This window comes from Lolium perenne, chromosome 1, assembly GCF_019359855.2.
Source record: "Lolium perenne isolate Kyuss_39 chromosome 1, Kyuss_2.0, whole genome shotgun sequence".
In the NCBI taxonomy this organism is placed as follows: domain Eukaryota; kingdom Viridiplantae; phylum Streptophyta; class Magnoliopsida; order Poales; family Poaceae; genus Lolium; species Lolium perenne.
The window spans coordinates 81,628,665-81,645,950 of NC_067244.2; the positions used below are offsets into that span (position 1 = coordinate 81,628,665).

The following is a 17,286-nucleotide window of genomic DNA, read 5'->3' on the forward strand; positions in this document are numbered from 1 at the left end:
TTGTTTGCATAGAACAGTAGAACAAGTATTGCAGTAGATTGTATTTCAGTATAGAGAATTGGACCGGGGTCCACAGTTCACTAGAGGTGTCTCTCCCATAAGATAAACAGCATGTTGGGTGAACAAATTACAGTTGGGCAATTGACAAATAGAGAGGGCATGACCATGCACATACATATTATGATGAGTATAGTGAGATTTAATTGGGCATTACGACAAAGTACATAGACCGCTATCCAGCATGCATCTATGCCTAAAAAGTCCACCTTCAGGTTATCATCCGAACCCCTTCCAGTATTAAGTTGCGAACAACAGACAATTGCATTAAGTATTGCGCGTAATGTAATCAATAACTACATCCTCGGACATAGCATCAATGTTTTATCCCTAGTGGCAACAGCACATCCATAACCTTAGAGGTTTCTCTCACTCCCCCAGATTCACGGAGACATGAACCCACTATCGAGCATAAATACTCCCTCTTGGAGTTACTAGCATCAACTTGGCCAGAGCATCTACTAATAACGGAGAGCATGCAAGATCATAAACAACACATAGATATAAATTGATAATCAACATAACATGGTATTCTCTATTCATCGGATCCCAACAAACACAACATATAGAATTACAGATAGATGATCTTGATCATGTTCGGCAGCTCACAAGACCCGATAATTAAGCACAATGAGGAGAAGACAACCATCTAGCTACTGCTATGAACCCATAGTCCAGGGGTAGACTACTCACACATAACTCCGGAGGCGACCATGGCGGTGTAGAGTCCTCCGGGAGATGAATCCCCTCTCTGGCAGGGTGCCGGAGGCGATCTCCTGAATCCCCCGAGATGGGATTGGCGGCGGCGGCGTCTCTGGAAGGTTTTCCGTATCGTGGCTCTGCATCGGGGGTTTCGCAACGAAGGCTATTTGTAGGCGGAAGGGTAGGTCAGGGGGCATCGCGAGGGGCCCAGGAGACAGGTCGGCGCGGCCAAGGGTGGGGCCGCGCCGGCCACCCTCCTGGCCACCTCGTGGCCCCACTTCGTTGACTCTTCGGTCTTCTGGAAGCTTCGTGGCAAAATAGGACCTTGGGCGTTGATTTCGTCCAATTCCGAGAATATTTCCTTACTAGGATTTCTGAAACCAAAAACAGCAGAAACAAAGAATCGGCACTTCGGCATCTTGTTAATAGGTTAGTTCCAGAAAATGCACGAATATGACATAAAGTGTGCATAAAACATGTAGATATCATCAATAATGTGTCATGGAACATAAGAAATTATCGATACGTCGGAGACGTATCAGCATCCCCAAGCTTAGTTTCTGCTCGTCCCGAGCAGGTAAACGATAAACAAAGATAATTTCTGGAGTGACATGCCATCATAACCTTGATCATACTATTGTAAGCATATGTAATGAATGCAGCGATCAAAACAATGTATATGACATGAGTAAACAACTGAATCATAAAGCAAAGACTTTTCATGAATAGTACTTTAAGACAAGCATCAATAAGTCTTGCATAAGAGTTAACTCATAAAGCAATAATTCAAAGTAAAGGTATTGAAGCAACACAAAGGAAGATGAAGTTTCAGCGGTTGCTTTCAACTTATAATATGTATATCTCATGGATATTGTCAACATAGAATAATATAACAAGTGCAATATGCAAGTATGTAGGAATCAATGCACAGTTCACACAAGTGTTTGCTTCTTGAGGTGGAGAGAAATAGGTGAACTGACTCAACATAAAAGTAAAAGAATGGTCCTTCAAAGAGGAAAGCATCGATTGTTATATTTGTGCTAGAGCTTTGATTTTGAAAACAAGAAACAATTTTGTCAACGGTAGTAATAAAGCATATGTGTTATGTAAATTATATCTTACAAGTTGCAAGCCTCATGCATAGTATACTAATAGTGCCCGCACCTTGTCCTAATTAGCTTGGATTACCGGGATTATCGCAATGCACATGTTTTAACCAAGTGTCACAAAGGGGTACCTCTATGCCGCCTGTACAAAGGTCTAAGGAGAAAGCTCGCATTGGATTTCTCGCTATTGATTATTCTCAACTTAGACATCCATACCGGGACAACATAGACAACAGATAATGGACTCCTCTTTTATGCATAAGCATGTAGCAACAATTAATTTTCTCATATGAGATTGAGGATATTCGTCCAAAACTGAAACTTCCACCATGGATCATGGCTTTAGTTAGCGGCCCAATGTTCTTCTCTAACAATATGCATGCTCTAACCATAAAGGTGGTAAATCTCCCTTACTTCAGACAAGACGAACATGCATAGCAACTCACATGATATTCAACAAAGAGTAGTTGATGGCGTCCCCAGGAACATGGTTATCGCACAACAAGCAACTTAATAAGAGATAAAGTGCATAAGTACATATTCAATACCACAATAGTTTTTAGGCTATTTGTCCCATGAGCTATATATTGTAAAGGTGGAGGATAGAAATTTAAAGGTAGCACTCAAGCAATTTACTTTGGAATGGCGGAGAAATACCATGTAGTAGGTAGGTATGGTGGACACAAATGGCATAGTGGTTGGCTCAAGGATTTGGATGCATGAGAAGTATTCCCTCTCGATACAAGGTTTAGGCTAGCAAGGCTATTTGAAACAAACACAAGGATGAAGCGGTGCAGCAAAACTCACATAAAAGACATATTGTAAACATTATAAGACTCTACACCGTCTTCCTTGTTGTTCAAACTCAATACTAGAAATTATCTAGACTTTAGAGAGACCAAATATGCAAACCAAATTTTAGCATGCTCTATGTATTTCTTCATTAGTAGGTGCAAAGTATATGATGCAAGAGCTTAAACATGAGCACAACAATTGCCAAGTATCACATTATCCAAGACATTATAGCAATTACTACATGTATCATTTTCCAATTCCAACCATATAACAATTTAACGAAGAAGAAACTTCGCCATGAATATTATGAGTAGAGCCTAAGGGCATATTTGTCCATATGCTACAGCGGAGCGTGTCTCTCTCCCACACAATGAATGCTAGGATCCATTTTATTCAAACAAAACAAAAAACAAAAACAAATCGACGCTCCAAGCAAAGCACATAAGATGTGACAGAATAAAAATATAGTTTCAGGGGAGGAACCTGATAATGTTGTCGATGAAGAAGGGGATGCCCAGGCATCCCCAAGCTTAGACGCTTGCTTCTTCTTGATATATGCAGGGGTGAACCACCGGGGCATCCCCAAGCTTAGAGCTTTCACTCTCCTTGATCATGTTGTATCATCTCCCTCTCTTGATCCTTGAAAACTTCCTCCACACCAAACTCAAACAACTCATTAGAGGGTTAGTGCACAATCAAAATATACATGTTCAGAGGTGACATAATCATTCTTAACACTTCTGGACATTGCACAAAGCTACTGAAAGTCAATGGAATCAAAATATCCATCGAGCATAACAAAACAGGCAATGCGAAATAAAAGGCAGAATCTGTCAAAACAGAACAGTTCGTAAAGACGAATTTTATTGAGGCACCAGACTTGCTCAAATTGAATGAAAGTTGCGTACATATCTGAGGATCACTCACGTAAATTGGCATAATTTTCTGAGTTACCTACAGAGAATTTTGCCCAGATTCGTGACAGCAAAGAAATCTGTTTCTGCGCAGTAATCCAAATCTAGTATGAACCTTACTATCAACGACTTTACTTGGCACAACAAAACACTAAACTAAGATAAGGAGAGGTTGCTACAGTAGTAAACAACTTCCAAGACACAAAATATAAAACAAAGTACTGTAGTAAAAACATGGGTTGTCTCCCATAAGCGCTTTTCTTTAACGCCTTTCAGCTAGGCGCAGAAAGTGTGTATCAAGTGTTATCAAGAGACGAAGTGTCAACATCATAATTTGTTCTAATAATAGAATCATAAGGTAACTTCATTCTCTTTCTAGGGAAGTGTTCCATACCTTTCTTGAGAGGAAATTGATATTTTATATTACCTTCCTTCATATCAATGATAGCACCAACAGTTTGAAGAAAAGGTCTTCCCAATATGATGGGACAAGATGCATTGCATTCAATATCCAAGACAACAAAATCAACGGGGACAAGGTTATTGTTAACGGTAATGCGAACATTATCAACTTTCCCCAAAGGTTTCTTTGTAGAATGATCAGCAAGATTAACATCCAAATAACAATTTTTCAGCGGTGGCAAGTCAAGCATATTATAAATTTTCTTAGGCATAACAGAAATACTTGCACCAAGATCACATAAAGCATTACAATCAAAGTCATTGACCTGCATCTTAATGATGGGCTCCCAACCATCCTCTAGCTTCCTAGGAATAGAAGCTTCGCGCTCTAATTTCTCTTCTCTAGCTTTTATGAGAGCATTTGTAATATGTTTTGTGAAAGCTAAGTTTATAGCACTAGCATTAGGACTTTTAGAAAGTTTTTGTAAGAACTTTATAACTTCAGAGATGTGGCAATCATCAAAATTCAAACCATTATAATCTAAAGCAATGGGATCATCATCCCCAATGTTGGAAAAAATTTCAGCAGTTTTATCACAAGCGATTTAAATGATTTTAGCAGTTTCGGGCAGTTTCTCGCGCTTTGCATTAGAAGTGGAAACATTGCTAACACCAATTCTTTTATTAATAATAGTAGGAGGTGCAGCAACTTGTGGAGCATTAGCATTACTAGTGGTGGTAATAGTCCAAATTTTAGCTATATTATCTTCTTTTTCATTTTCTTCTCTTTCCCACCTAGCACGCAATTCGGCCATCAGTCTTATATTCTCATTAATTCTAACTTGGATGGCATTTGCTGTAGTAACAATTTTATTATGATGATTTTCATTAGGCATAACTTTCGATTTCAAAAGATCAACATCAGCAGCAAGACTATCGACTTTAGAAGCAAGTATATCAATTTTCCCAAGCTTTTCTTCAACAGATTTGTTAAAAGCAGTTTGTGTACTAATAAATTCTTTAAGCATGGATTCAAGTCCAGGGGGTGTGTTCCTATTATTTTTGTAAGAATTCCCATAAGAATTACCATAGCCGTTGCTATTATTATAAGGATATGGCCTATAGTTGTTACTAGAATTGTTCCGGTAAGCATTGTTGTTGAAATTATTATTTTTAATGAAGTTTACATCAACATGTTCTTCTTGAGCAACCAATGAAGCTAACGGAACATTATTAGGATCAACATTAGTCCTATCATTCGCAAGCATAGACATAATAGCATCAATCTTATCACTCAAGGAAGAGGTTTCTTCGACAGAATTTACCTTCTTACCTTGTGGAACTCTTTCCGTGTGCCATTCAGAGTAATTGATCATCATATTATCAAGAAGCTTTGTTGCTTCACCAAGAGTGATGGACATAAAGGTACCTCCAGTAGCTGAATCCAATAGGTTCCGCGAAGAAAAATTCAGTCCTGCATAAAAGGTTTGGATGATCATCCAAGTAGTCAGTCCATGGGTTGGGCAATTTTTAACCAGAGATTTCATTCTTTCCCATGCTTGTGCAACATGCTCAGTATCCAATTGTTTAAAATTCATTATGCTACTCCTCAAAGATATAATTTTAGCAGGGGGATAATATCTACCAATAAAAGTATCCTTGCATTTAGTCCATGAATCAATACTATTCTTAGGCAGAGATAGCAACCAATCTTTAGCTCTTCCTCTTAATGAGAAAGGGAACAATTTTAATTTTATAATGTCACCATCTACATCTTTATACTTTTGCATTTCACATAGTTCAACAAAATTATTGAGATGGGCAGCAGCATCATCAGAACTAACACCAGAAAATTGCTCTCGCATAACAAGATTTAGTAAAGCAGGTTTAATTTCAAAGAATTCTGTTGTAGTAGCAGGTGGAGCAATAGGTGTGCATAATAAATCATTATTATTTGTGGTTGTGAAGTCACACAACTTAGTATTTTCAGGAGTACCCATTTTAGCAGTAGTAAATAAAGCAAACTAGATAAAGTAAATGCAAGTAGCTAATTTTTTGTGTGTTTTTGATATAGCAAACAAGATAGTAAATAAAGTAAAACTAGCAACTAATTTTTTTGTATTTTGATTTAATGCAGCAAACAAAGTAGTAAATAAAACTAAGCAAGACAAAAACAAAGTAAAGAGATTGGGATGTGGAGACTCCCCTTGCAGCGTGTCCTGATCTCCCCGGCAACGGCGCCAGAAAAAGAGTTGCTGGCGTGTAGTTGACGTGGGAGTTAGAGATCTTTGTGGTGTAACTTTTCTTCAGATCCCCGGCAACGGCGCCAGAAAAAGAGCTTGATACGCGTACATCACGCGTCCGTTGGGAACCCCAAGAGGAAGGTGTGATGCGTACAGCGGCAAGTTTTCCCTCAGTATGAAACCAAGGTTTATCGAACCAGTAGGAGCCAAGAAGCACGTTGAAGGTTGATGGCGGCGAGATGTAGTGCGGCGCAACACCAGGGATTCCGGCGCCAACGTGGAACCTGCACAACACAAACCAAGTACTTTGCCCCAACGAAACAGCGAGGTTGTCAATCTCACCGGCTTGCTGTAACAAAGGATTAGATGTATAGTGTGGATGATGATTGTTTGCAGAGAACAGTAGAACAAGTATTGCAGTAGATTGTATTTCAGTATAGAGAATTGGACCGGGGTCCACAGTTCACTAGAGGTGTCTCTCCCATAAGATAAACAACATGTTGGGTGAACAAATTACAGTTGGGCAATTGACAAATAGAGAGGGCATGACCATGCACATACATATTATGATGAGTATAGTGAGATTTAATTGGGCATTACGCCAAAGTACATAGACCGCTATCCAGCATACATCTATGCCTAAAAAGTCCACCTTCAGGTTATCATCCGAACCCCTTCCAGTATTAAGTTGCTAACAACAGACAATTGCATTAAGTATTGCGCGTAATGTAATCAATAACTACATCCTCGGACATAGCATCAATGTTTTATCCCTAGTGGCAACAAGACATCCATAACCTTAGAGGTTTCTCTCACTCCCGCATTCACGGAGACATGAACCCACTATCGAGCATAAATACTCCCTCTTGGAGTTACTAGCATCAACTTGGCCAGAGCATCTACTAATAACGGAGAGCATGCAAGATCATAAACAACACATAGATATAAATTGATAATCAACATAACATGGTATTCTCTATTCATCGGATCCCAACAAACACAACATATAGAATTACAGATAGATGATCTTCATCATGTTCGGCAGCTCACAAGACCCGACAATTAAGCACAATGAGGAGAAGACAACCATCTAGCTACTGCTATGAACCCATAGTCCAGGGGTAGACTACTCACACATCACTCCGGAGGCGACCATGGCGGTGTAGAGTCCTCCGGGAGATGAATCCCCTCTCCGGCAGGGTGCCGGAGGCGATCTCCTGAATCCCCCGAGATGGGATTGGCGGCGGCGGTTTCTCTGGAAGGTTTTCCGTATCGTGGCTCTCGGTACTGGGGGTTTCGCAACGAAGGCTATTTGTAGGCGGAAGGGTAGGTCAGGGGGCGTCACGAGGGGCCCAGGAGACAGGTCGGCGCGGCCAAGGGTGGGGCCGCGCCGGCCACCCTCCTGGCCACCTCGTGGCCCCACTTCGTTGACTCTTCGGTCTTCTGGAAGCTTCGTGGCAAAATAGGACCCTGGGCGTTGATTTCGTCCAATTCCGAGAATATTTCCTTACTAGGATTTCTAAAACCAAAAACAGCAGAAAACAAAGAATCGGCACTTCGGCATCTTGTTAATAGGTTAGTTCCAGAAAATGCACGAATATGACATAAAGTGTGCATAAAACATGTAGATATCATCAATAATGTGGCATGGAACATAAGAAATTATCGATACGTCGGAGACGTATCACCACCATAGTAATTGAAGCAGTGGCCGACCAAGAGACTTGGATATGGCATGCTTTTTTTGGAATGCCCGGATCTTGCACTGACATCAATATTCTTCAACGGTCACCACTAATGACAAGACTTGCAATGCGGGAAGGTCCATTGGTGGAGTTTGAAGCAAACGGCCACAAGTACAACTATGGCTACTTCCTCGCCGGCGGCATATATCCAAGGTGGCAAACATTTGTGAAGCCGATTATTCAACCAATAGGTAAGAAGCAAACCCAATTCCATAATGCACAAGCGGCGGCTAGGAAAGATGTAGAGAGAGCATCTGGGATTTTGCAAGCACAATTTACCATTGTTAGAGGACCGGCTAGATTTTGGGACCAAGAATTCCTTTGGTATATTATGACCGCATGTGTCATCATGCATAACATGATTATAGAGGATGATCGCGAGAAAGATGTGGATCATACCCACTACGACTTGATGGGGGTTCCCGTGCAAGTGAGGAGGTCCGCACATAGGATTGCTCGGTTCATTGCCTCATACCATGCCATTCGGTGCAATGACACATGTGATGAGCTTCAGAAAGATCTCATGGAAGAATGGTGGAACTGGAAATTTGGAATGGACAACAGTAGTTGCATATTTGTTGTATTTGTTTGAAAACTATGTGTTTGTATTGTCTGAAAACTATGTTGTATTGTTGTATGTTGGACTTGTTGTATTTGGTTTGAATAATTTATTGTATTTGAATGGTTCATTTTATTCGTGAATTTTATATGGTTGTGTGATCTTGTTGGATGCATAATTGTGTGTGTTTGTTGTTTGCGTCGCGCCCGCGCGCGGCAAAATAGAGCGTCCGGCGGAGGTGCTACTTTACCGCGCCGACGCGCGCTGCAAAATGGCGCACCCGGCGGGGGAAAAATCGCTCCAGCGCGCGGCAAATGTTTACAGCGCGGCGGCAGCGTCATATACCGCGCCAAACTATAGCGCGCCTGTTGGAGATGCTCTTAAGTTCTCTCCAAAACAAGTTAATGAAACCAAAAGTGGGCTTTGAAATATTCCTTCGTAAATTGCCTTCCTTTCTCGAAGTCCAAAACGCCCCTCTTGTATACTACCTCCGTTTCAAGGAATAAGGCGCACACGTATTCTAAGACGAACTTTGACCCTAAAAGTTGAGCAACAAAATCTTGATTATATTATATGTATATAGTATCGTTGGATTCGTATTGAAAAGCACTTTTTAATAATGCTAATTTTATACAAACAATTTTTATCTATTTAAAGTAATTCTTGGTCAAACAAAAAACTCGTAAAACGAGGGCGCCTTATTCTTTTTTTTTTGAAAAACGAGGGCGCCTTATTCCTTGAAACGGAGGTAGTAATATGTAGTGGATCACGAATATTCGCCCCTCTTGTATAATATGTAGTGGATCACGAATACTCGCCCCTCTTGTACTAGTGAGACCGGAACCCTAGAAACCACCTTTCATTCCATTCAGTGACTTGTTTCTGTCCCTCGTCTTTTATGACTCAGGACTGGAATCTCGTTTGTCATCCATGACGTGATCAAGAAGGAAACGAAGTGTTGGAGGTGGTGATGTAGCACCTCCGAAGGGCGACACTACACCAAGGCCAACTAGTCCCCCAAGTGGACTGATGACACGAGCCCGAGTAAAAGCGCTACATGATAACATGAATTCGATCATCTCTACCCTCGACCTCGACACACACTTCAATGGCATGCTACTTCATTCTGATGTTCTATGTGTGCTTAGGTACAAGTTTTCGAGAAGAATCGCCAAAGGAGCTACCAACTACGTGTGAGGAAGGAGAAGAAAAGGGAGGGCCGGTACCACCGGCCACCAACCCAGGTGGTACCGCCACGACCAAGCCAAGGAGCAGCTGCCCAAGGAAGCTCAAACCGTCCACGCACGTATTGACTATGGTTGTGAAATACGCTACTTTTCTCACGTTTAAACCTTTAGATATGTCAAGAAATTGACTAAGTTTCTCTCTCGATGTGCTATTAATGACTAATGATTGCAAAGATGTGCAATCTCCTCTGTCTTTGAATGGTGTGCAGGAAATCAAGTCATAATGGCAAATAGACATGTAATTACTGAAGACAAAATTCTCGTCAGAAGTGCAGCAAAATCAACCAGAGGCCAAAAGTCGGTTTCACGGGGTTGTGAATCAAGTATGATGTTGCATAAAACTTGTCTACAAACAATGGTGCACACTCTTGGGATGCTAACAACTCCTCTGGATTACGAACGATTTGCGGATTCATCCCACTTTCAGCTATTCAGTTGAATGCACATGTAGGGAGCTACTTGTGTGCAACCATTAATGCTCTTGAGTTGTGAAAAAATTATTGCTAAAGGTCATTTATGACTCTTAACTGGATACTATCTTTGGAATCCAACTATATATCACTTCTAAGTCTTGGCATGGATTCGTTACTACTAGATGAATTTTCTTGAAAGATAATGAATAGATAGTAAGTGTTTTGATAGTCTTGAGCTATTGATGTGGGCGTCAATAAGATACTTAATTACTTACACCTCTTTTGACATGAATGCTCATACTTAAGTTTAACTAGATTAAGATGTGCGCCTTGGCGCACGATCCCGTGGAGCTCATACCAATATTTTACTGAATTTGTAACCAAATCAGTTTATCATGAGACAAGTCTTACTAAAAGGTAATACATAGTTCACATAACGGGGGATAACACGTGGTTCTGAGATAATGGCAGATACATACACACAAGGTTCTCACTTAAGCTAACAGCAACTTATATATATCCAAGACGAAGCAACCAACAAAAATGGCACGATGATCATTGATATCCCTAGCCAGGGATTGCTAGGCTCTAAATTTTTAGTTTTTTTTTACTGTATGTATCTAATACTTGTAGATTAGCCTTCTGAGAAGATACTCGATTGTGTTTGCTCTTTGTTAGTTGTGTGTGTAGCTTGGGAGTTTACAACGTGAATATAATGAGTGTAAGTTGTTGTGAATGGAAATTTTAGAAAAAAACACAATTGCTTATGCTTTGCTGCTGTAGTTGCCATCTGCTGTGTTCTTACTATAACAATCAGACAATAGTATCGGCTAAACAAAAACTGATCTAAGCGCCAATGTGCCTTATCAAACAGGGAGGTGAATGGACAAAATTCTGCATCTACTAAGAAAATGGTGAACTAAGTATCATCATGCTGGCACATGAGGACATAAAATCCTACAGTTTCAAGTGAAAGAAAACAGTACTCCAACACCTTGATTCTTGAGAGGATGTGAAAGCAGTATCCAGTCAGTTTCTTCTCACATATCATCTAATGTCCAAAGTTCACCTAATACACAAACCTTTATCATGATACAGATTTTGTACATGAACCTTTTCCTTTGGAGGGTGCTCTCAACATTTGTTTCCTTGCAGTACTCTATTTCAGGCAGTGAAAAAATAAATAGCTCAGATCGGCTGGCAAGCTCAATCAGACAGCCGCCGTTCCTAAGCAATGAAGTGGCTGCAATCATATTCACCCAATAATCAACCTCTGTGCTATATGAAAGCAAGCAAAGGCTAGTGCAGTTTGGCTTTTCCTGTAGTATAAAAATAATTCATTAAGGTTCCTAAACTGTACGGCGTAGAATTTTCAGTACAAATACCTATAAAGTGACACAATAAATTTCCATCTTGTACATATCAACAAAAATGCTAGAACTTCAGGCTATATATAGATATACCACCTCATTGTTCATAAGAGACATGAAAGAACTCAAGTGTGCATATGCCAATTTTATACCCCCACAAAAATCATGCATCATTTGAATCATATATTCTTTTGAAATATATCTTAATTTAGAGTCAATTAATTTTAAACCAAATAATTAGTGAAATAACTTGTTTCAGTGAAAAAATCATACGTATAAACAAAACAACAGAAGCTCTACCAAATAGGCTTGAGGTACAACATAGGTTTAGATATTCAAAATACAAACAACTGCCAATTACATATGGGTACAAGCACTAAGTACCTTCGAAAAGAACCACAGCTTTGCATCGTACAGTCATTTGAGGAAGCAGTTAACCAGCTGTCTACTAAACTATCCATTAGACACATAATGTTAGCTGCAGATGGTGTAATCTGCCAAAGTAGCTAACAGAAATAGGAACCGGATGTGCAAGAACTGAAACCAATTATATCTCGAGAACTTTATATTAGTGTAGCACGGCAATGCAAGTACACTCATTACCTAAAGCCGAATGGGCTCAGCGTTTAGTTGAGCTATCCATATTAGATTTGAACTAATAGCGTCAAGATACTGAGTGGAAAAGTTGGTACCCAAGAGGTAGTTCATAAAAAATATTGAGTATAAGAAGCAAGAGTTAACTATCTGGGCAAATCTTTTTCTAAGCTTTCACACTCACGCTGAATACGCTTCGCCCAGTCTTTTGATGGCTGTGGACAGGACAAACTTAGTACTGCTATAAGATGGCAAAGAATAAATAGGGCCTTAACTATGTGAACCAGCCTTAACTCTGGTTTCGGATAATAATGATCACTATGACCATTAACAGTATCAAATGGCTTAAATGTGTTGTATTTTTCATCGACTTTATCATCACAGATTGAAACTGGTTTGGTATTATTTGACATCTCAGCGGCGGTCTTCAGAGTCTTTGGTCTACAATGGGAAATGGTAAGGCTGACATACAGTTTAAACATCAATATAATGAAATGTTTCAATTTTTATTTGGCACAAAAACATAAATACTGTAAACTCATAACCAATTATTGATTTCTAGGACATGAAAAGAGCGTGGATCCAAGTGCAACAACTTCTTCAGTACATAACTAAGATAGTAAGATAGTTGATAATGTCTAAAAAGGAGGAGGTTCAAGGAGGTTGGCCGGTTCTACGTGAGGGATGAGGGCAGCGACGGGGAGGAGTATGGGGGAGAATAAAATGCAGTCAATGAATGTCTGACTGGGCATTACTTATAACAACATACAAGTAAAAAAATTGGTTTCAATGACAGAACAAATTACTAAAGTGCAGTCAATGAATGAATGATTATACCTTATTGTGAAAGATGATAAAAAATAATAACTGGTATCTCCACAGAAATGGTAAACCAAAATCAACCAAGTAACAGTCAATTTCACGTAAGTGAGAAATAAAAGGAGCATTCTCACCTGGTGCTTCGACCAGCGATTTAGTCGATGCGCCGCCGCCAGTATTGGCACAAGGTAGTGTCTGCACGTGCTCCGACTTTTCCCAGAGGCCACTAATTAACACCATGGCAGCTTACTGAATTTGGTGTCTTTACCTAGCCGATAGGAAAAGGTAAAGCAAGTTCAGATCCAGTGAAGACTGATCTTACAACACTTAATACAAACCATGATTGGAACCGAGCCTGCATTCAGACATGAAGAGATAGGTGACACAAATCCAAGGCCATGTCTGTAAGGGGAGGGTAAATTTTCAGAAAAGAACATTTGACATGCATAATCCAAATAGGTTCGAGAACCTGCAACACACCAATATTCATATCTTCCATCCTATGAGGTAGTGTTTAAAAAAATACCAGTACATGACTAAAAAAAATACCATTACCTTAAATAGTTAAGAAAACAACTCACTTTTGGTTGTTCATATATGCTCAACCAAAATTTAAGAGTATGAAAAAAAACATGAGAATAAGCTGTAGATTCCTCGTAGGCGAAGATATAAGGAATCTGTACAAACATAAATGATTCCTGCAAATTAAATAGAGAGAGAGCCATGAGGAAGAGATGAGCTTGGGTACTAATTACCTGCTTTCCATTCGAGCTCAGCTATGGGGGAGCGTGTTGTTCACTTCATTGTTCATCCTTTGGCACGGGTCTGGCCAATCTTGAAAACCTACCAGCATCAAGAAAAATAGAGGGAAATGCTACAAAAGTCTACCAACGTGTGTGTGAGAGATTGAGAGAGGAACTATAGGTCAAGCAATTTTTCTCTAGGTCCAGCGCCGATGCATCGAGGCGTAACCAACACAGATAGATGAAGAGGATAACTGATGGTGCCCTCATTGGATGTGGCAGTCCCCTGCCGCTGTAGACCTTCATGGGAGCCTGATGAGAGAAGGTCGCTAAATTCACCAAAGGAAAGCACACCTCAGTAGCATTCTCATGGTATTCATGTTCAATATTGAGAAAAAACAGGGGACTATAAAAGAGAAAAACTAATATTATCAAGATTTTTTCATTGAAAAGGCTTGCTGGAAATATCACAAGCATATTCAAATGTTTCAATTAAGTAACCGTGACAAAGAAACTTACAACAGTAGTTCAGAATTCCTTTGAGATGTGTTGGAGAGGTGCAAGCTCATGGAACTAAAATAGATGTATTCCTTCACAGGGTTAATAGACTCATATGACACCCATTTTTTAGGGCATTGAATCAGTTTTTAAGAATTACTACCATGAATAAGAGTGTCGTAGAGATGCAAAAGAATTCATTTTCAACAAAAGAGGATATAACATAGATAACTATTCAAAATGCCGAAACATTCAAATATGAAATCATGACTTAGCTCAGTGTAGATTTTCAGTAATGAATAGTATAAGTAAACCGATACAGTGCAAGAGTTAACAATACAAAATTGTCAGGAGTCTGTGAGATTACCTGCTATATTTCACAATCATGTATTATTCTGCAAGGTATCTTGGACTTGCTGGGATTTGACTACCTTTTCCTGATAATCATTAGGGTTCACAATATTGCTCCGATTATTATTACCAGGAAAGAAACAAGAATGGTTGCCATCCCACAAGATCTTCACAATAGAGGCCTCGATGATTGCCTACACCATTGGGAAATATGATATAATTAGGTGCACATAATGTAAAACTTGATTGACATACTTTTTGGCAGGTTGGACAAGCAACACGACTATAGTAGCACATCAAAAAAATGTAATTCAGCCAGAGGAGGGGATCGAGTTTACCTTGTTGAGCCCTTCGTTAGGTATACTCTTCTCAATGTCACCCCATTCTAACAAATGTAATGGCAGGTCAAGAGCCTCTAAATCAGCGTCCAACAGAAGATTAAATGGATTAGTGATACTTTATAACCTGAGGTTTGTTGGTTGTAAATCAAATATATTGTAAAAGACCAAATTACATTAGAGATATGGAGTACAAAATAATGAAGCCAAAACTACTGCATTATCTCGGTGCTTTCCCGCCAACCCTCCCACCTACTTCGTTTGAACCTATTTCTTGAAGATCCCAATCATTCAAAAGTCCTCCTATCAGTTGACCTGCAGCCCTGCACCAAAGTTAGCATAAAAAATCATTGGTTTCTTAAGCATCTAAATTCCAGGATTGTGTATTTCTTTTATAACAACATAGAGGCACTACTTAAATTGTAGCACTGATCATGATACCCGTAGTATAACATTAGATGCAGAAGGCATATAGATTCAGAGGGTAATTGGTAGTATGTGAAATATCACAAGAACACGAAGCTCAAATCTATATGCCCAAATAAGTAGTGCTACAACTCATCAGAACGAAAATAGTGAAGAATGATTCTTGTTCTACTAAAATGTGCATTAGTAAGTCTATATGGTGATAAGATACATGAAGATACCATCCTGCAAAATCTAAAATCATCGATAATTACATACCCATTACTCTGAGCATATCTCAGATATGGGAAAAAATACCATACCGTGTTACAGTAGCAACATCAACATTAAAATGCTTGAATTATATGGCATTAGTAAGAACTAAGGAAGGATGATAGTACCTCTCACATTGCATTGGTAGGTGAAATAAGATAGGTAAGGCACATTTAATAAACCTATAAAGGAATTCTCAACTTGCAGATGAAGTTCCAACTCGCATTACAAACATGATGTAATAATATAATATATATAAGGAAGTTAACACCTGAAACCAAATGCATCATAGTGGAGATTTCTGACGGAAATTACCTAAAATTAAGCATGTTGCCCCATATCACAAGGAATAGTAAAAACACCAATGGATCTTCATCATCTGACGTGCACAACAAATATGGGAGGGCACCAATTACTCCTTTAGATGCAAATCCACTAATTAATTCCAATCCACACTATTTTGCCAAGCTACAACATGGCTACTACGACTGATGTAAATTGGAGCCACGCACAAGATTGAATCTATTACCTTTTCATAGAGGGCAATGTTGTGCGGAGTGAGAACCAATCTAGCACAGGTATGTGGGGAGGGGAGGAGGTGGAGCGCACTGTCCTTGGCCATGGACACCATGCCGACCTCCTAGGAAGAGAGAAACCACACTGCCACGCCATTCATAGCTGACAAATCTGACGTGAAGGGATAGAAGGTGTGTGACCAAATCGACTTCGCTGTGGGGAGTAGAGGACCAGAGCGCACCTGTAGCGGAGGCGGAGTTGGGGAGGAGATCTCCACCTTCTGGTCCCGCGCCGCGTCCCTTCTCCAGGTTCCGCGCCCCTGCACCTTCGATCCCTGTCGCCGGCCATCTGTGCACTGGCCTGCTTCCTCCATTCCGGTGGTCAACGTCCCTGCTGCTGCTGCTCCAACCTCCGGCCGGATGCCGGCTGCCATCTCCGCCCCGTCCGGCCGTCCCCTGCCATCTCACGGCAAGGCACGTTGCGGCGGCGGGGATGGAGGCCAGAGGCGGCGGCTGCGAGGAATAGCTCGGCTGCAGGGATTGGATCGGAGGCGCGGCCGCGGGTCGGAGCCATCCAGCGGTAGAGCGGCGACGAGGCGGTGACCTGCTGCCTCCACCGGCAGCCGCCGGCGATGGCGACGACGAGGCGGCGCTACTTCCGCCGGGCAGCCCGACGGCGGCGACGACGAGGCGAGGGAGGATTGGGCCAGGGAGGGCGACGGGCAGAGATGGGATTGGGGAGGAGAGGCGCGACACATGATTGGCGGCACGACCGGGCCAGGCGGGGCTTTTCGCGACCCATGGATAAAATGTGGGTTCGCGCGAGGCGACCCAACGGACGGTCGAGATCGCGCCACGTCAGCTCGATCGGACGGCCGAAAATCCAAAGCGCTGTGAGAGCTCCATGGGGGTGCAGCAATCATACCGTGGGATGATAATAAACTTCCTAGTGTTTCTTGACATACTGAGAGTTAACTACATAAGCTAGAGTGATTATTTACATAACTAGTTATTCATGCTCATAAATCTTTATTGTGATTGTCTCGAGTTATCGATGCTCTTATTATACTCTTGGCACTTCTCTAACTATGCTAAGATTTCGAATGGAAGAAGTGTTGGACTCATAAGGCTACCACTTGTGAGTGAATTTACTTTCCCATTGTTTTTGGTTTAAACGCCAAGTTTCTTATGGTTCTT

At 40.7% G+C, this 17,286-nt stretch overlaps 1 protein-coding gene across 16 annotated transcripts; it reads right to left on the reverse strand.

Moving 5' to 3' along the window:
• Nucleotides 1-11,062: 11,062 nt before the first annotated feature.
• LOC127303274 (uncharacterized) lies at nucleotides 11,063-16,892 on the reverse strand. Of its 16 annotated transcripts, none has more exons than XR_007853290.2 (6): nucleotides 16,332-16,892; nucleotides 16,104-16,234; nucleotides 14,897-15,992; nucleotides 13,101-14,752; nucleotides 11,938-12,001; nucleotides 11,063-11,502 (listed from the first exon to the last, which is right to left on the reverse strand). XR_007853290.2 is itself a non-coding variant. In XM_071828388.1 (6 exons), exons 1-3 carry the CDS (start codon nucleotides 16,521-16,523, stop codon nucleotides 15,987-15,989), a joined length of 309 nt encoding a protein of 102 aa, XP_071684489.1. In that variant the 5' UTR covers nucleotides 16,524-16,890; the 3' UTR covers nucleotides 11,063-11,502; nucleotides 13,101-14,752; nucleotides 14,897-15,211; nucleotides 15,890-15,986. The 16 variants fall into 16 exon arrangements, 3 of the variants coding, with proteins under 3 accessions (XP_071684489.1, XP_071684487.1, XP_071684486.1); XR_007853289.2 differs by having other exon boundaries at nucleotides 11,938-12,006; XR_011755838.1 differs by having other exon boundaries at nucleotides 11,063-11,426; nucleotides 11,938-12,588.
• Nucleotides 16,893-17,286: the final 394 nt, after the last annotated feature.

Bases quoted from the DNA above. Each gene is read 5' to 3' on its own strand.
- LOC127303274 (XM_071828388.1), bottom strand. From the start codon at position 16,523: ATGGCAGCCGGCATCCGGCCGGAGGTTGGAGCAGCAGCAGCAGGGACG. The intron at 16,215-16,331 runs GTGCGCTCTGGT...CTCTCTTCCTAG, and splicing joins CAACTCCGCCTCCGCTACAG to GAGGTCGGCATGGTGTCCAT.